Source organism: Siphateles boraxobius, unplaced genomic scaffold, assembly GCF_051911475.1.
Source record: "Siphateles boraxobius isolate OS27281-9 unplaced genomic scaffold, OSU_SipBor_1 111, whole genome shotgun sequence".
Taxonomy (NCBI): Eukaryota; Metazoa; Chordata; class Actinopteri; order Cypriniformes; family Leuciscidae; genus Siphateles; species Siphateles boraxobius.
The window spans coordinates 1272155-1293404 of record NW_027508713.1 but is presented as its reverse complement, the minus strand read 5'-3'; the positions used below and the strand labels follow the sequence as shown (position 1 = coordinate 1293404).

Genomic DNA, 21250 nt, shown 5'->3' with positions numbered 1-21250 from the left:
AAAATAGAAAACACTGCTTTTAAAATGGAAAAAATATTTTACTGTATTTTTGTTTTTGCTGTTTTTAGAACAACAGAACAAAGGCCAGAAGAAATTATGCAGGCCAGCCACAAACACACACTCCCTGAGACAAACTGAGATAACACAATAAACTTCCAAGTTTTATTGCATTACACTTCTTTATTGTATGTTGAGATATTACTTGGTCACTGTTGCTATGGTTACTAACTGGTAAGTAAATAAAGGCTTGACTCCCATTGCACATGTATACAGACTGTATTAGAGGCATTATGAATAAAACTGTATTTTGTTATTGTGATTAAATGCCCCATAAACACACTTTAATCCAACATCAGACACTGATCTGCACATTACAGTGAAGTTGTCACAAAGAAACAGATTTTCATCCAGATGATTTATTCCTACACAGTTAATAATGTTCGAGAACAGGGGTGTCCAATCCTGCTCCTGAAGTACCAACGTCCTGCACAGTTCAGCTCCAACACACTTGGCTGAAAGTTTCTAGCTAGTCTGAAGACCTTTGCTGTGTTCAAAATCACCCCCTATACTCTCATTCACTATTCCCTACATCAGTATAAATCACTTAAAGGAGTGAATTCAGACACTAAGTGCACTGGAAAATCATTTGAAACTCAGCAAACTGGCAGCTCCAGTAGTGAGATGGATTAGATTTTGAACTCTGTCATGTAAACTATGTATAAATCTCATTTAAACAATTTCATAATTAATTAAAAAGTAATTTATACCTGTATGATATTACGTTGTCGCCACATACGACCAGCGGTTTGGAAAATGGATGGATGGATGATTGAGCTGCGGGCACCATCTTCTGGATAGATGCAGGAATTTATTCAGCGCGACCCTCACAGTGCATTATGGGTAGTCTATAGCCACTGAGCGTACATTAGTTGTACACTGTCATTGCAGTGCATTGTGGGATCTGAATAAATGCCCTTGATAACATTGACTATGGTTTTGGACTATTCTCTTCAAATATTGCCCTTTCTAAGGGTATAAGCAGATTTCAGACTCAGCTCTTGATTAGCTGGTTCAGGTGTGTTTAATTATGGTTGGAGATAAACTCTGCAGGACAGTTTGGGCGCCCCTGTTCTAGACACATGCTAGTTTTGTGTTTTTTTTTTTATAACCATGAAATTACGTTCCCGCAACACTGCAAGGTGTTTTTCTTTTGTACAACCTAAAAATAATGTTACGATGAAGCTATGATGATTCTTGAGCGGCGTGTTTCTTCTTGTGAGTCTGAAAACCCCAAATAAAAGCGAATCTCTCGCCACAGATGGAGCAGCGGTAAGGTTTCTCTCCTGTATGCATTCGCTCATGGACCTTCATGGCACTTGATCGAGCAAAAGTCTTGTCACAATGTGAGCATTTAAAAGGTTTTTCTCCTGTATGAGTCCTCTTGTGTATTTTTAAGTCACTTGGCTTATAAAAACTCTTCCCACAATCACTACAACGATACGGTTTTTCTCCAGTGTGAACTCTCATGTGAATTCTGAAAGAAAATGGACTAGCAAAGCTCTTCCCGCAGAAGGAGCACAGGTACGGTTTCTCTCCGGTGTGAATCCTCTCATGGGTTTTCCGGTGAGTCGAATGATGGAAACGTTTCTCACAGTGTGAACACTTATACGGTTTGACTTCAGAGTGTATTTTTTGGTGTAACTTTAGAGAAGTTGTGTTTGTAAAGGTTTTCTCACATTCACTGCACTGGTACGGCCTCTCGTTGCTGTGCATGAGTAGATGTTTCTTCAGACTGGTTTCGTATTTCATGCTCTTCTTACAGTGAGGGCACTTGTACAGACTCTCATTGGTGTGTGAGAGTAGATGGCGCTTCTGGTACGGTCTCTCATTGGTGTGTGTGCGTAGATGGCCCCTCAGATGGGATCCCTGGTTGAAGCTCTTCTCGCAGTGAGGACACTTGTACGGCCTCTCATTTGTGTGTGTGAGTAGATGGCTCTTCATATGGGCCTTCTGTCTGAAGCTCTTCTCACATTCACTGCACTTGTACGGCCTCTCATTGGTGTGAATGCGTAGATGGTTCTTCAGAATCCATCCCTGGGTGAAGCTCTTCTCACAGTGAGGGCACTGGTACAGCTTTTCCTCCCTGTCCTTATGAGTCATCTTATGACGGTAGAAACTAGAAGAGGAATTACATTTCTTCTCACACTGATCACAATGAAACTCTTTCTTCTTGTGCTCTTTTGAATGACGTCTCTTCTCTTCTGAGGTAGAAAAGCTGATGTCGCATATCTTGCAGGTGAAGTCTTTCTGTTTTGTGCGTTTTCTCTTACGTCTCGCTAAATGTTCCTGTTTGCTGAATGTTTTTCCACAGTCGGCAACTGTCTGTCGCTGTTTGGACATAGAGGAAGTTTCTCCATCAGAAGATGAACCAGCGTCGTCATCTGAAAGGAACATAATGGGCATAAGTCAAATCACCTTTATTTATAAAGCGCTTTTTACAATACAGATTGTTTCAAAGCAGTGATAACAGGAAAATAATGCAACAAAGTTTGTTTCTAGAAGAAATTAGCAACATAGTCCAGCTTTAGTAAGCAGTTGCCGCATTTTGAAATGTAAGCTAAGTGGAGCTGTGAACCGATATATCTCTCTGTTTGTAGGCTATCTGTTTTTTGTTTTTTTTCAAACACAGCACAAGGTTTTAAAAAAACTTTATTATTTCGACAAGAATGAGACTGATATGTAAAAAATAAACAAACAAAACAGAATTGCCTAGAACAAACTTTCTGAACAGAAAAAAGAATAAAACATTACATTTTACAGAATTGGTTAAAGTTAACGAAAGCAAAAATTACATATGTAAAGGTTACTTTAAACAGAATAGAACAAACTTTTAGAACAGAAAAATAGAATCATAAGTTTAAAAGAGACGACAATAGCCTATTTAATATTGTAGATCGCAGCGCAATCACTGATCAGGATTTAATCACGGCCCCCTTGCACTATACCAAACAAAAACTTTTTTTTTTTTGATTAGCAGAGAGATTTGTTTCCTGCATTTATAAAACTTTGTTACACCATATTGTTTTTTGCTTACATTTATAAAATTAAATTACGATGCATTTCTATTTTACACTAAGGAACAAATAGGCTATTATACAACAGTAGGCTATGACTGAATTTACATCTGTAAAATTCCAATCGTAATATCAACAGCAGTTCTGTTAAAAAAAAGAAAAAACCTTTATGGGGTTTCCTTATACAGAAAGTGTTTTTAAAAACATTGGTTGTAAGGATCCCTGTGGGATTTAATATTGAGTTGAAAATGTTGTGCGACAAAAGAACATGAGTTTGAAGTTTGTACTATTTCTTTTTGCTGGCCTTGTAAAACGAAGTAGCTAAATCATCTCTTTAGAGGCAAAAGCATCGAATTCTGTCTAAAAAAAATAATATTTCTTCAGAATCAACACTTTAATAATGCTAATGTCTAGAATAACGATTTAAGTCTAAATTGCGACTTCTCTTGGTTTTAAGTCAGTTCGGACAATGAGCTGTGAATCGCTGGAGAGTGAAGTGTTGCTTAACTTAAACAGCAAGCAAAGACAAAGTTCCTTTCAGGATAAATCTCAATAAATAAATAAATATTCTAATGTATTTAAAGTTTTTTCACATTAATCAATTGACGTGTTCAATCCAAATGTTTCAACTGGTTTATTCCTTTGGCAATACAAATTTAAAATGTCACAAGAATAAGACTAAGATTCTGTGTTCCTCATTTTGCATCACACAGGGAATAAACGCTAAACTCGATGCAAACCTGTTTTAAATAAATAAAACTGTCCCGACACTTTATTTAAACCTTGAAATTTTATTTTATATGTAATATAATTGTATTAGTTTTTATCTATAAATTAATACTATTTAGTTAGTAGCCTAGTAGCACCCCAAAGTCAGTAATAAAACTCAAAGTCAGAATATTACATTTTACCAAATAAAATTGAGGTCGTAAAAATGTGTTATGAACATAAATTTAACATAGCAAATCTGCATTCTAACTCAAGCTAATACTACTGTCAACTCACTGTCAAATATGCGTTTCGAGACAAAACATGTAATATTAATATTGCAGCCTGCACTATAAACTGTGCTGAAGATACGTGCCATCAAAGTCAGGCAACACAAACCTGTTTCAAGACTTGAAACAATATCCCCCATTAGCACATGCAGAAACTAAGAAATTAATTTTTCTATTAAGATATTTATTTTGTTAAGGAAAAATGACAAATGTTTGAATGTTCTACCTGTGATTTGTGAAATGTTCTGACAATAAAGAGTAGTTTAAAACCACAATTAACGCTCTGGTTTCTACAATTTTCACTTAGGAGGAAAAATATGCCTTTTTAAACTTGAAAGAAATAAAGACTTGACATTTATCATGATAATTATCGATATCGACTGATATAAAATAATTATAGTGATTTTTTTTTTTTTTTTTGCCATATCACCCAGCTTATTAATTAAACAAAACGCTTAACCTTAATAATAATTCTAATAATTCTAAGAACGGTCAAGAACGGTAAAAACAAACACTGTCGCCCAACTTCGGTTAACATGTGAAATGTTATTGAAATAAACGCCGACTAATTAAGGCGAGACACGGAAGGCAAAAACATCGTTTTTTTTTCACTGGTCAATTTTGAGATTTTGGGATATTTGTCTTAAATAACATGTCTTCTTTCAGACTGAAAAAAAGTCCGAAATACACATTTAGGTCTTTATTTTACTACACTTTGTCTGTTTCCGTCTGTAGATTTCTCATAAGTTCATCAAAGTTATAACCAATATTCTCAAATATTCAAATTCAATATTCAATATTCGATCGCTGCCGGCACCATCATCACACACACCGTTAGAAAGCTCTCTCTCTCCTGTACAATACTGCCGGATCCAAATGTGGTCATTTCCTTTTTATCAGCAACCAATCGTGAAAGTAAAAGGGGGGATTTTACTCTAAGTGCGCAATCTCATTGGCTGATGCTAAATCTTTAAAGCCTGTTTTCTCAAAATGACTGTTCTCTCATACTCCAAGTCCGAAATCTCCACTTCAGTAGCACCTATATACACCAAACTTTCCAGTCTTGTACCTAGTTATATTATGAAGACATTTACAGAGGGATTTGTAAATATATTATTCCTAGCCTGATTTATAAAACATTTTATTCCAAAAAACATGGCGAAAATCATTTTTTAAAGGCTATTGGCAGTATATTCTGATTTAAAGGATAACAAAAGTAGATATCCATAAATCCCTCTGTACTTTTTTCCCCATCTAATTTGTGAACACAATCAAAAAATAATTTTGAACCTGGCTTTATCCAATACTCAGATTTCGTTTTTTAAAATACATGCAAATTAGCGCATATTTAATTGGATAATGCCTAATTTGCATATTTAAACATTAAATTACAGAAAACTTGTAATACATTTTTTTCTCATCTTAATGTAGGTAATCAACTGGCAAAGTTTCATGGTGATATCTGCTGGTTAAAAAAATACCCTATTCACCTGGGGCCGGTTGCACCAGCTGTATGTAAGTTACAACTTAGCCTAGTTTTGACGTAAATGGGAAGTAAGTTACAACTTACGAACTACTAAATATTTTTACGTTGCACCATTAAACTTAGTTTAAACGTAACTCTACGTTCCAACTAAATATTTACGGCCTACTCCGATCAGGAGTAACGGTTGGAATAAAAAATCAGACAGACTAAACTGCATCAATAAGCTCTTCTTTTACCTGACAGACTTCAATTCTTTAGACATATATGATAATGCTGACATTTACACTCGCTTACATTTTAAGAGAGCAAACATTATGTGAAAATATAACTTTGTTAGCGGCTCTTTAACACCAACCCGTCCTAAACAGCGCGGCTGTGTGCATCGGTCCATGTTGTGCATGTCAAATATCAGTCATAATCCATAAACGTACTAATATCTTATGTTTCTTGTATCAATATTTATTTATTGATGCTTATTTCATTTCAAATACAGTTTCTGAATGTTATTTACATTTACAAACACTTATGTTATTATGATCAAGTAGCGTGTTGAATGGAAACTTATTTTTACCGTTAGTAACATGAGGTAAAAGTTGTTAGAATGAAGGATAAACTGAAATTCACGGCAATTCAACACAACTTCTGCTCACTTATTTAAAGGCTGCTACTGGTTCATCGAGACTAAACGTCATAATATGCGACTACGCACTACTTTACGGAGAGCTTACGACCTACTAGCTACTTTCTGCCTTACGAACGAATGGTGCAACGGAATATAGTACAGAGCTAGTTACAAACTAGCTAGTAGTTACTAAGCCTCTGGTGTGTAATTTATGTTCCAATTTAAGAAAGAACTTACGAACGGCTGGTGCAACCCTACCCTGTAGTGTCTCGCCTTAAAATGACAGACTATGAATACAAAGCTGTTCAGTGTTTCGAACCAATAAATGTAAATGTCAAACGTTTTTATTTGTGATAAATATTAAACTAGAGACAAAATTATCAAGTTAGTTTATAGAGCCGGGGCGCGAACTTAAAGCTTCTAACACCACAAAGCACCGGTCAAACCACTGTCCATCAGGCTACAGCGTCTTATCACAGATGAAACGCTCGTGCAAAGCCTCATCAATGTTGCATTTTTCGATCGAAATGTTGTATTATACTTAAATGTTTCCATTGTTTATGAAAGAAAATTATGCTGATCATAACAACCTACTTTAGGCCATTTCATTCTTAATATCACAAAGAATGCAAAAACACAAATGCTGCCCAGTCTCTGACTAACATCGGTTAGCAAGTCCTGATCGTGTGTTTTAATTTTACGATCATTTAGTTTCATTTCAGTTAAGAAATCTACTACAAATTAAAAGAACACAAAGTGTAAGACACATAGCCTATTGACATGCGTTGCTTTTTAATTATAGAAAAACTGGGCTCACAGAATATAACGTTTACTTTGCTTAAATTCGATACAAATTAAAGCTTATACATTTATTTTTAGTTCTAAATTTGTACTGTAATTTCAGTATTATGATTATGAATTTGTTAATCTACAATTTTTCACTTAAATTGATCCGCTACAGCTCTCAATGAGCCGCAGCAGATTACGTAATAGAGAGAATAAGCTTACACTTCAAAGTCTGTGATTATAGCGCCACTTAGCAGTAAAAGGCAGCAAATACACATCCCCAATTTTGCAAAAGTATTATTATGGTTGACTACCAACTGTAGCGCTTTTAGCAATACAGCTTGTTTCAAAGCAGCTTTACAGTGATAAAAGGAAATTAATGGAACAGAGATTTTGGCTCTTTACAGCAGATCTAGAAAAAAGTTGTCCAGCTTAAGTAAGTTTTTGATTGATTCAATTCTGTTGCAAAGATCATTAGTTATTAACTTACGGGCCGCTTACACAACACCGTTTTAACCGAAAACAGAAAACTTTTAATGCCTTCTGGCCATTCATTTGGTGTTTGGTGGCTCGAGAACCCAAAATTTGAAATGGCTTCCAATTTGCAAATTTTTAAAACGTTATAATATCTGTGTAAACTTCAAAAACGTTGCACAGGTCGTTCATCAGATCTGTATACGGCCTGGATCTGGCAGGCTGTGCTAAACCTCGGGATAAACAGAGTCTAACTTCAGCGGAGACACCATACTTATTATGAGGTAACAATTTATTATGATGCTTCCCAGACAATGTTAGAAGGACTGTTCCAAAGTTTTGGTGCTAAAAAGGAAAAGGATCTACTGCAAGCAGTCGATTTTGATATTCTAGGTATTATCAACTGGCCAGAATTTTGAGATCGCAATAGACGTAAAGGACTATAATGCTATAAGGACTATAAGGACTATAAGAGCTCGCTCAAGTACTGGGGAGCTAAACCATTTAGTGCTTTGTAACTAATCAGCAATATTTTAAAAAGTATACCATGTTTAATAGGGAACAATGCAGTGTTGACAGAACCGGGCTAATATGGTCATCCTTCCTGGTTCTGGTAAGAACTCTAGCGGTTGTGTTTTTTACCAGCTGTTGTTTGTTTATTATGGGTGCAGGGCAACCACCCATTAGAGCATTACAATAATCTAGCCTTGAGGTCATGAGCGTTCATGAACTAACTGTTCCACATTTGTTATTGAGAGCATATGATGTAATTTAGATGGAAGAATGCGTTTTTACCAATCCTAGAAACATGGCTTTCAAATGAAAGACTGGTATCAATAAGCAAAAAGAGCACAACCAGGTTCCTAACTGACGACGAAGACTTGACAGAGCAGCCATCAAGTGTTAGACAGTATTCTAGGTTTTTACGTGCAGAGGTTTTTGGTCCAATAATTAGAATTCTGTTTTAACAGAATTAAGTAGTAGGAAAAAAAAGTTTTTTATATCATTCCGTTAATGATGTGAATTGGTAAGTTTCGCCAGGGCGCACAGAAATAAACAGCAGAGTATCATCAGCATAAGTGAACACCTAATGACATGCTTACTAATGATATCTCCTAAGGTTGGCAATGTACAGAGTGAACAGCAACGGTCCTAGTACGGAGCCTTGTGGTACACCATACTGAACTTTTGATTAATATGACATCTCTTCATTTACTGCTACAAACTGTTAACGGTCAGGTAAGTATGATTTGAACCATGACAATGCAATTCCACTAATGCAAACATAATTATCGAGACTATTCAAAAGAATGTTGTGGTCAATAGTATCAAGTGCAGCACTAAGATCGAGTAACACTAATAGAGAGATACAACCACGATTGGATGATAAGAGCAAATCATTTGTGACTCTAATGACAGCTTTCTCAGTACTATGGTACGGTCTAAATCCTGGCAGATACTATTTCTTTCTAAAAAAGGAAACTAAATTGTGAAGATACTGCCTTATCTAGTATCTTTGGCAGAAAAGGTATTTTCGAGATCGGCCTGTAATTGACTAATTCTGTAGGATTCACAGAAACAAGCAGTTTAATAATAGCCAGCTTAAAAGTTTTTGGTATGTATCCTAATGATAAAGATGAATTAATGATAATAAGATGAGGATCTATGACCTCTGGAAGCATCTCTTTTAATAGGTTAGTCTGTATAGGGTCTAACATACATTTTGTTGATTTAGATGATTTAACGAGTTTAGAAAATTATTTCTCTCCTATAGGAATGAATGAATGGAATTTTTCCTCAGGGAGACTGCAATGCACTGTCTGATGTCATTAAGTCATTACGGCTGTGATGTTTGGAAACATCTGGAGTTGAAGCTTTATTTCTTGTTAAAGGTATTGTAGGTAGAAATCCCCAAAAATACTTTTTTCCAATTTTTTTCAAACTGTCTTTATATATCAATGCATAATTAAAATGTAAGTACTCTGGAAAATAAATTATAAAAATCGAGTGTCTGTAGTTCTCTCAGGACTGTAATAAACACAGCTCATTATTCCATTCGGGACGAAAGAAATGATTGGCTGGGGCGACTGTCACTCTCCCTCGCTACCATGGATACCACCTCTGCTGATACAGGAGGAGCCCAAATGCGCGCACCCGTTTGAAAAGGAACGGAAGCTAGTAATAACAAACAATTATGGCAGAGAAAGAACAGTCACAATTCTCAGTAACGTTACCTGCATATAGAGGCAGCGAAGTCAAACGAGTTAAAAAAAGGAAGACAGTCTTTGAAAAGGCTATGAACAAAAAGTCTTTGGATAAATAAAGAAATCATAAGAGAGTCGGCGTGGCTTTCCAGCGTCGGCTACTACTGAGTGATCTCAAGGGGCTGAAAAGTGACTCCATGATGGCTTTATTTCTGCTGGACAGGTAATCTTGCTGTTTTCATTTTGATGGCATTTATTTTTTCATGAAGCATGTATCACTAGCACACCTAACTACCTAATATTAGCTACCTAACGTTACGTAGCATAACTAACGGTACTGGCTTAGCTATGACAGTGTAACTTTGGTGTCGACTAGTATAACGTTACTGTTAGTGAGCCAGGGTTGAGGAACTTGAGACGATAAATAAGCAATAGGCCTATCTGCAGTCGAAAGCTGTTTTATTTAATTTCGCCGAATCTAACTTTAGGTTAAAAAGTTTAGGGGATCTATTTTTATACCTAGCTTTACCCTCTGCCTAAACTGTGTTCCTATTTTCACCGTGAACTCTACCTACTCCGTTTTTTCACGTTTGGTTTGTTGTTATATGCTCTACATATGTTTACATATGTCTTTATGTTGTATCTGTATGTGCTATACAATATATGTTGTGTGTGTGTGTGTTATATTATCTTATTGGGTCTGCAATGCAGATGTGAGAAGGTGTTTGAGTGTATGTAATTCAGTTTATCTGTAAACAATCTTATGTTATGAATCTTACAAATTCACCTTCATCACAGTGTAACTGATAGTAACGGCAAACGTGTATCAATGAAGCTATTTATAGCTTTGCCTTATATTGAGTTTGATTCCGTTACGAGCTAGTAAAATATTTTAAACTTTACAAGTATCGTTATGCGAGCAGGATAGTGAGTACTAACAGCCATGTTAATTGTTTATATTCATACTGATAAAGTTAGTTATTTTATTACTTGTGATTCTGACATGATGTCACTACATCTGGTAAAGCTGGTAAACACGTCCGACTCTTCCAGCTGAGCGAATGGCCGGGATCGCGCGTTCATTTGTTTTGGGGGCGTGGCTTTGGAAGGAGCCGAGTAGGGAGGGAGTGGGAGTTAATGGAATAATGAGCTGTGTTTATTGTAGTCCTAAGAGGACTACAGACACTCGATTTTTATAATTTCTTTTCCAGAGTACTTACATTTTAATTATGCATTGATATATAAAGACAGTTTAAACAAATTTTGACAAAAAGTATTTTTGTGGATTTCTACCTACAATACCTTTAATTTAGCCACTGTTTCAAATAAATACCTAAGGCTGTGTTTGTTTTCTTCTTAGAGGGTTGAAAAAATAAGCAGATCTAGCAGTTTTTAAGGCCTTTCTGTACGCAATTGTGCTATCTATCCAAAAAATTTGAAAAACTTCCTTTTGTTTTCTTCCAATTACGCTCCATTTTTTTGGCCTTTTTTAAGTATGATTACGACAAAGAGTGGGTCCTGACATGTGTTGATTGCAAAATGATTTCAAGACATATCATAAATTTTGTTGAGACAAAATCAACCAGGGAGACCGGTTTAACCCTCTGGGGTCGACAAACGCGCCGGCGTTTTGCTAGATTTTTTTCACATAGCAGGAAAATAGACTTAAAATACTCTGTCATTTTTGGTCATACACACTTAAGTAATATAAAAAAATAAACTGCTGAATGTCTATTTTTTTATGTGTCCACTTACAATCAAAATAAAACATTGTGCTTTTGTAAAATAAAGAAAATAAACAGGGTGTGCTTTCTGTCTCTCCATCTCCGTTAACCTTTTTTTCTGGAGCACGTCTCTAAACTTAAACAAAACTCAGCGAATACTATTCACCCAAGCATGAGCAATACATCTTTATAATCATTTAAGTTTGTACTTTTAAAATATCTAATTAAAAACTAAAATAAATATTCTCTGTTTATGTAATCTATAAATAAAGAGAGGGGTGTCAACCGATCTCATTATCGTTCTCTCAGCTCATTATTCTGCTAATGTGACACGCCCACGGACAAAGCGCGTTATTCAGACGCAAACGATCTGAAGGGACACATGCAAACGTGTCAACGACCCTCATAAACGCGATAACACAACAAATTTAATCATCAGATTAATGTACCTTTTCGTCTTGCGAGGCTGTGACTGTGAGGAGTAATCCTGGGACATTTACCTCAGAACATGTGCTGGTTTATTTTCATTTTGAGGAGCGACCGATCTAGCCGAGAATTGTGAGTAGCCTAAGTTTTTTATTCTTGTGCTTTGTTCTAATGTCTGTAAATGCAAAAAGACTGTTTAAATTTCAAATCACGTTTCTGTGTGTGAATGAATTAACGGCACAGATGGGCGCTGTTGTTTATGTTTAGCCTACTATGTTACAGATGAAATATGAAAGACAACATTTCATAGTTTTGGATAGATTATAAAGTTTTTATTCTAAAATATCAAATAAGCTTTTGTCATCCAGTTTCTGCTCATATTTTAAATATATAGTAGGCTATTTTCTGTCAAAAATAAACTCATCAACTATCTAAGATGTTATTATAGTGTTTGTTCCAATGTAAGCTATATAAAAACTAATGAATCCTTAACTTTAAAATATGTATGATAATACTGTATGATAATACTGAGGAATACTGTAGTAGGTTTTTTTCATTCTTTAGTGAATCTCATTTCTGTGTGTGAATGAATGAACGGCAGAGATAGGCTGTTTACCACAACTCGCAAAAAGACAGTTTAAATTTGAATCGCGTTTCTGTGTGTAAATGAATGATCCCTTTTAGCTAACTATATTGCTATACTGAGATGAGTAAAAATCGACTGAAATATGTTGAAATAAAATGTATTTGTATAAGCAACATTTTAAACTGCAAATTAACATTTATATTTCTTATATAAACGAAAGACCTATGTTACAGACATATGAAAGACAACATTTCGTTGACTAGTTTTGGATAGATTACACATTTTTACTGTAAAATATTTGCCACCTCAAATAAGCTTTTGTTTGCCAATTTTTGCTCATATGTTAAATAGCCTATAGTATGTTTTGACAAAAATAAAGAAATCAAATAATATGTTATTATGTGTTTGTTCCAATGTAGCCTATATCCAAAGTAATGAATCCTTAACTTTGAAATATGTATGATCAAATGTATACTTTAGTTTTTACAAAGAAAGATTGCACTTGAATTGTTGTTGTAATTGTAACATTTTTAATAAAAAAATATATTTACAAGGTAGATGTAAACAAACTATTAAAAGGTAAATATAAGCCTTTTCTTTAAATAATTTTTATTGAGTTTTATTAGTGACAAATTTGGGGAGAGGATACATATTCCAAAACTGAAAATACAGTATGAGAATTAACTGCACAATTACTAGACATGGAAAGATATATATAAAAAATGAGATGCTTCCAACTGTGAACCAATTTGGTAGAATATATATATATATATATATATATAAAATGCAAAGTGCTGTTAGAAACTTCGCTTAGCACACCATTATCTTTGTGTCTCTGCAACGTCTGTCAGCGCAGCGCATTTTCTCACTCGAGCATGTGGATATTATTGTTTTTCTCAACATGAACGTGAAACAATATAAACACGACAACCATTAGCATTTTTTTCCGTTCATGCTGCTATTGCTTAAATGCTTTTGTTCTTAATAGTTTTTGTTTACACATATTGTTTAATGTTTTCAACTAAAACATTTAGATGTATCGTAAGCTTGTTGTGTATATCAGAAATGGTGACAAAACTTTAAAAAAAAAGTCTTTCTCGTTAAACGTCATTTAAATAAACGAATATTCAATTTTTAAGAGCCCGAATATTCGAATACAATATTTTAGAAAAATGCCCATTCCTAGAAAGAGTTTCGACTGTCTGGGAAGGCAGACACGATATCTAGGGCTGGGGCGGTATGGATTTTTTCTAACCGCGTTTGAGAAGCAAGATATTCCCGCGGTATAGCGGTAAACCGCTTTAAATACACTAATTTTTTTTTTTTTTAAATACACACATTTTTTTTATTTTTTTTATTCCTGTGCGCCAATCGGAGACGGAGTTCACTGCTGATATTCTGGGGATACAACATAGCCAATAGGCTATACTAGGGACTTTATCCTTTAAATATCTTTGCTGCATTAGATCAGTCTCCTTTCTACAGCCTAGAGCTTTCTAGCCTCGCGGCAGCAGCGCCTTGCATCGCCCATAGGCCTTAAAACAGTCAGCGCTGCGGATGCGGTTTCGAAAATTGATCAAAAAACGTTGGCGCGGACAGATGATGAGTTTTGTGATCCGATTGCGGATGAAATAATAACAGCCACTCCGCGCATCTCTAATACGAATGGAATGTTATTATGTGTCATGGAACATTGCGCTCCCCAACTCGCGAAGGATCGGATTTGCTCCATCTTTTGATGATAAGTTTTGTTTAGAAAACCTTGAATCCATGTAAGACACAATATCATTAGACATAATCCATGTCATTAGAATCAATTAATCCATGTTATTAAACACAACGTGCACACATGTGCAGGCCAATGTTTTTGGTTTTTTTTGCGGTGATGACGGCGAGGAGCTCAGAACCGCGTTTAGAGTCACGTGACCACAGTATTGTGGTAACCGTCCCAGCCCTTACGATATCCTATCGATATTTCCTTGTGCGGTGAGGCTTGGAAATTAACTATCCAAGTTAATGCCCAGAATTCAATGGACGTGGCTAGGCCCATGGTTTTATCTTGGGCGATTGGAACCCCGAGCTCAGCAGAAACCATTCGGGCTGAGAGATCGATTATAAAACCATTTTTGTAAATATTCTTATTTTCTCAGTTTAAAAAAAATCTCTCAAAGTGATAACATGCGCTAACATGAGAAGAAGCCTTAAACGCTTTATAACCTGAGTATATTCACCTCTGACACATCGGATTGATACTGTAATGTTGGATGATCATCAAACAGCAAATTACAGTCTGATTTAAATGATCGTTCGTTTCTTTATCTGTTGCTGGTTTGAGTGGAATACACATAGATAAATTTCAAAACAGACTTGCTTATGGTAAAAGACATAAGCCTTGAATTTATTCAATTGTGTTCGACAATCACAAAAGGAACACTAAACTTTTCTGGTCAAAAAAGGTAGAAACATACCTGAAGGATCAAAATCTTTGTCGTCAACATTATCATTACTCTGATCTTCATCATCATCCTCTTCATCCTCCTCCTCCTCCTCATGGCTCTGTTGTTGGTCCTCTGCTGTGGTTTCTTCTCCTCGTCTCTCTATCAGGTTCCTGCAGTCCTCCAGTTTGACGGAGCACATCTTCATCTGCTGTTCTCCAGCGTTACAATCAGAGGTTTGATCAGCGGATCCATGATCCTGAGCGTCAGTATAACACAGTAAAGTGAGGCTGCACTCTGAGTCTCTGGATCTCTGGTCTCTGACTCTCCAGAGCGAAACCCGAGCTTCTGTCCCACCATCGTCAATCTCATCTTCATCATCGTCAACATTATCATTACTCTGATCTTCATCATCCTCCTCTTCATTCTCCTCCTCATGTCTCTGTTGTTGTTCCTCTGCTGTGGTTTCTTCTCCTCGTCTCTCTATCAGGTTCCTGCAGTCCTCCAGTTTGACGGAGCACATCTTCATCTGCTGTTCTCCAGCGTTACAATCAGAGGTTTGATCAGCGGATACATGATCCTGAGCATCAGTATAACAGAAGAAACTGCGGTTGAGCTCTGATTCCTTTGAGTCTCTGGATCTCCAGACTGAATCCTGAGCTTCTGTCCCATCAGTCACACACACTGAAACCTTCTCCAGATCCTGACAAAATAGATAAAGAACAACCTGTTGATAATAGCCTAATTACTCAGAAGTTATTTCTAGCGGTTATATTAGTGATTTGTTGGCATATTTTGCTGCTCGCTTAATTTGAGATTAAGCTAACAAAACTTTGGTTTGATTGAGCTGAAGGATGAAATGATGAGCTGCTCAAACCTCTCTGTTGGGTTTGTCTCCTCTTTCTCTCAGCTTTGCCTTCAGTGACGCCACCTCTTTCTTCAGCTGACAGATTTCAGTGATGAAATCCTCAATATCAAGCATGGACAGATCCGTTCCTACTGATTTACAGCAGATCACATCCATCTGTGCTGTCATGGTCAACATCTGAAGACAAAACACATCATGAGCAGAATATTTGGAGAATATTCAGAAACTTTTCATTTCAGATGTAAATGTGCTTGAGCCACGTAATGTTACCACAGCTCATGAATATTATCAAATGTTACAATATGCATTCAGATATTAAACATGATATTGTCAGGTTTCTGCTAATTTCTCACTAAATTGTAAGCGCTTTAGGGGTCTAGATTTTAAAAGTAAACATTGTGTTAATGTACGAACTATTGTTGACTACAAATATCATGGTTAAAACGTGGTTTACTGAAGTAAAACAAGAGGACCTTTGTTATGGTTACTGTAATAAAACCATGGGTTTTTTTTCATGGCGAGCGGGCGAGGAAAAGCTATAATAAATTCATTATAAAGACAGAAAAGGAACAGGTAAACAGCAAAAACGCATAATGTAAAACAGATTAAAAACCCACCGTCTGAGAGATCCAGTTGTCTTTCTTTCTTCGGTACATTTACTGTAGACTAAGTAACGTCACAGCGCCTCCTACAGTACGAGCGGTGGAGTAAAAGATTAGAGGCTTCACCAAACCCAATATCTCTTATTAAAAATACCATTGTATTTCACTAGCATTGCCTAGCGACTAATATCCTAATAAATATTGACATCGCAAAACGATTGTTAGTCAGTCAGACTATTAATATTAAAATGACCGTTAATATTTGAATTACGCAAATTCGCGGCTTTCACTGGAAGACAGTAGAAAGCGCGCGTAGATATCAGAGGCGAACTGTCCACATGTTCCTGACGCTTTTTGTTTGGAATAAATGCTGTTCTTCGCTTTCTGTTGATCTGTGAATCCTGAAAAAACACTTTTGTCAGATTCCACACTTCATTAAGCAGCAGCTTCCAACTGCGATGATAAGAAAGATTTCTTGAGAAGTAAATCAGCATATCATTTCTGCGTCGTGACATAGAAGGCTGTAGTAACATCCAATCAAAATACAGATTGAAAATAGAAAAATACAGAAAAAATAGAATATTGATTCAAATAGAAAACAGTGATTTTAAATTGGAAACATTTATTGTATGTTGTTTTTACTGCACCCCCTCCAGCAAAACACGGGCAAGAAATGAAGCAGGCCAGCCACAAACACACTCTCCCTGAGACAAAGGAGAGAGATAAGACAATAAACTTACATTAGTAATTGCATTACAATGCTTATTGTATGCTTAGATATTACTTGGTAACTGGTAAGTAAATACAGGCTTGACTGCCGTTGCACATTAATACAGACAGTAATTAAGGCGCTAATGAAATCTGATTTGTGAACAAGACATTTCACGATTTACACCTGTCAGTAAATGCAATTGTCAATCCCAAAAACTGACAGTGTGACCTTAGAACACGTTACTGTACCTGTAGTGTATTATTTTATATCTGGATTATTTAAGGGAAATAAGCCTAATTTATTAAGTCTTAAATAACTGCATAAAAGAATTAAGTCATTCTTTTAGTGTGATTAAATGCCACATAAACACACTTTAATCCAACATCAGAAACTGATCTGCACATTACAGAGAATTTTATCCAAAGGATTCATTTTCTACACAGTTAATAATGTTCAAGAACAGGGGCGTCCAATCCTGCTCCTGGAGGGCCAACGTCCTGTACAGTTCAGCTCCAACACACTTGCCTGGAAGTTTCTAGTGAATCTGAAGACCTTTGCTGTGTTCAAAATCACCCCCTATACTCATTCACTATTCCCTATAGTCCACTTGAAGGAGTGAATGAAAACGAGTGGGTGAATTCAGACACTGAGTGCACTGGAAGGGCTGCTGCTTTTGCATAATTTGAGCTGTTTAATAAGCATTTGAAACTGGCAACTCGAGTAGTAAGATAACATTTTTTATCTTGAACTCTGTCTTGTAAACTATGTATAAACCTTTATTAAACAGTTTAATAATCACTTAAAAAGCAATTAATACCTGTATGATAGTAAGCAGATAGATGCAGGAATTTATTCATTATGGTTGGAGATAAACTCTGCAGGACAGTTTGGGCGCCCCTGTTCTAGACACATACTACTTTTAGGTTTTTTATAACAATAATATAACGTTTCCATAACACTGCAAGGCGTTTTTTTTTACATAACCTAAACATGATGAAACTATAATGGTTCTGAAGCGGCGTGTTTCTTCTGGTGAGTCTGAAAACCCCATTTATAAACCTAAATTAAAAAGCAACTTATACCTGTATGATATTACGCTGTAGCCACTCTGCACTCTGCACTCACTCTAAACTCTGCAGGACGGTTTGTGCACCCCTGTTCTTCTAGACACATACTAGTTTTAGGTTTTTTACAACCATAATATAAAGTTCCCATAAGACTGTATGGTGTTTTTTTTTACATAAAATTTATTAGATGAAGCTATGATGATTCTTGAGCGGCGTGTTTCTTCTGGTGAGTCTGAAAAACCCATTTAAAAGCGAATCTCTCGCCACAGATGGAGCAGCGGTAAGGTTTCTCTCCTGTATGCCATCGCTCATGGACCTTCATGGCACTTGATCGAGCAAAAGTCTTGTCACAATGTGAACATTTAAAAGGTTTTTCTCCTGTATGAGTCCTCTTGTGTAGTTTTAAGTCACTTGGCTTATAAAAACTCTTCCCACAATCACTACAGTGATACGGTCTTTCTCCAGTGTGAACTCTCAGATGAATTCTAAAAGAAAATGGACTAGCAAAACTCTTCCCGCAGAAGGAGCACAGGTACGGTTTCTCTCCGGTGTGAATCCTCTCATGGGTTTTCCGGTGAGTCGAATGATGGAAACGTTTCTCACAGTGTGAACACTTATACGGTTTGACATTAGAGTGTGTTTTTTGGTGTAACTTTAGAGAAGTTGAGTTTGTAAAGGTTTTCTCACATTCACTGCACTGGTACGGCCTCTCGTTGGTGTGAATGAGTAGATGTTTCCTCAGTTTATATCCATCTTTGAAGCTCTTCTCACATTGAGGGCACTGATACGGTCTCTCATCGGTGTGTGTGTGTAGATGGCTCCTCAGATGGGATCCCTGGTTGAAGCTCTTCTCGCAGTGAGGACACTTGTACGGCCTCTCATTGGTGTGTGTGAGTAGATGGCTCTTCAGAATGGATTTCTTTTTGAAGCTCTTCTCACATTCACTGCACTTGTACGGCCTCTCATTGCTGTGCACAAGTAGATGGTTCTTCAGAATCCATCCCTGGGTGAAGCTCTTCTCACAGTGAGGGCACTGGTACAGCTTTTCCTCCCTGTCCTTATGAGTCGTCTTATGACGGTAGAAACTAGAAGAGGAATTACATTTCTTCTCACACTGATCACAATGAAACTCTTTCTTCTTGTGCTCTTTTGAATGACGTCTCTTCTCTTCTGAGGTTGTAAAGCTGATGTCACATATCTTGCAGGTGAAGTCTTTCTGTTCTCTGCGTTTTCTCTTACATCTCGCTAAACGTTCCTGGTTGCTGAATGTTTTTCCACAATCGATCACTGTCTGTCGCTCTTTGGACATAGAGGAAGTTTCTCCATCAGAAGATGAACCAGCGTCGTCATCTGAAAGGAACATAATGGGCATAAGTCAAGTCACCTTTATTTATAAAGCGCTTTTTACAATACATATTGTTTCAAAGCAGCTTTATAATAATGCAACAAAGCTTGTTTCTAGAAGAAAATAGCGTCATAGTCCAGCTTTAGCAAGTTCAGTGATGTGGCCGGAATCCAGACTACTCCCAAATAATTAACTTGGGAAGAAAGCTGAGAATTTACTAACTAACCCCCAAAAAAGAGTGAAACGAAGTCGGCAAAATGGTATTTACAGGGGAGTCTGGATGCTCGACCGGGAGGGCCTACACAAGATCCGATGGGATCCTGCAGCTCACAGCATCGGACGGGTGGGCCAGTCGGCAGGTGAACAGGGTGTGCATACATCCATTTGACCGAGAGGGCCCATGGGTGCATACAACTTAAGGCATCGGACGGGTAATCCGGCAGGATGAAATGGCTGAGCTTGCTCCATTAGCGGAGATAACATCACGTAGAGCCCTGCATTTCAGCCCGAGTACGACGGGCCCCGACTTATTTACGCCCCTAGGGCCGGGCTTCCGACCAATTTTCACGTCACTGTTCACATGCGGGCCAGGCCTCGGGCCTTTTTTGGGTTATCTTTTTTATATTTTTAGACATTAATTAAAAGAAAATATTAGAAGTTGACGTCGATGATAGAAAAATAAAAAGACATTTCATAACCTGTTTTTAACCTATCTTATAATTACACTGACATGACTATCTCACGCACGCACACAGAAGGTTTCTCGTCAGCGCGAGCTGCGCAACCCACGATTCACCTCATGTGCAACGGAGAGTATTAAGAGAAAACAGAGAGGAGACTTTTTTTTAAAACTTTTCGTTTGATTGACTTTATTTTCGTTTAACTGTTGGAAAATAGTGATGTTTTTTGTTTGATTGGACTTTATTTTCGTTTAACTGTTCGAAAATACTGGAAAAAAAGAATGGCCATGTTCTGTGGTGCATTTTTGAGGTAAGATAACCTGCAAGTTTGTTTTTAATTAAATTTGTTTAGATTGTAGGCTATTGCTCATTTCGTTCGCGAGCGCTGCGAGCGGCCTGAGCCTGCCTCAGTAGTATTTCAAAAAACGTTGTTTTACTCACTATGGTTTAATAAATAAACATTTATTAAACTAACTGTCTGTGTGATATATTTTAAGTGTTTTATATCTATGGATTTTATTGTAGCCAAGTAAAGTATTAGCATTGATTTGAGAGGCTAAATTGATCAAATAAATAAATGAAAAGAAACATAAACTAACAGAACTGACCCATTTAATGGCTGCAAATAGGGCAGACTGTCGCTGTGTAATGGAGAAAAAAAAAAAAACGAGCTCGGACTCGGGCTGATAATTTTGATGAGCTGTCGGACACGGGTCGGGCTAATGGTGCGTTCACACCGGACGCGAATAGAGCGTCTAGCGCAGGGGTAGGCAAGTTCGGTCCTATGGAGCCACTGTCCTGCAGAGTTTGGCTCCAACACTGAAAAAACCTCACCTGCCTATTAGCCTTAGTAATCCTGAAGACATTGATTAGCTTGTTCAGGTGTGATTGATTAGGGTTAGAACTAAATTCTACAGGACAGTGGCTATCTAGGACCGAACTTGCCTACCCCTGGTTTAGCGCAAGTGATTTCAATGTTAAGTAAATGCAAAGACGCCTTACGCGCGTAAAAAATTCATGCGGCGCGAATGAGGCGTAGAGCGCGGCGCGGTAGACGCGAATTCGCCTCATTCGCGCGTCAAGTTCACGTGAATGGCGCGAATAGAGCGTCTGGCGCGTTACGCGCAAATGATTTATTTAGTGTTTTTTGTGCATTCACGC

The 21250-nt window shown here is 36.9% G+C and overlaps 1 protein-coding gene across 1 annotated transcript in view; it reads right to left on the bottom strand.

Moving 5' to 3' along the window:
• Positions 1-160: 160 nt before the first annotated feature.
• LOC143706756 (uncharacterized) overlaps positions 161-21250 on the bottom strand; it is a 30360-nt gene continuing 9270 nt past the window's right edge. Inside the window, exons 4-9 of the mRNA XM_077199029.1 lie at positions 18259-19414; positions 16617-16738; positions 16301-16338; positions 15693-15860; positions 14849-15518; positions 161-2441 (exon numbers count right to left, since the gene is read on the bottom strand). Coding sequence (XP_077055144.1) covers positions 1243-2441; positions 14849-15518; positions 15693-15860; positions 16301-16338; positions 16617-16738; positions 18259-19414 — 3353 coding nt within the window. The 3' untranslated portion in view covers positions 161-1242. The remainder of the gene's footprint in view (positions 2442-14848; positions 15519-15692; positions 15861-16300; positions 16339-16616; positions 16739-18258; positions 19415-21250) is intronic.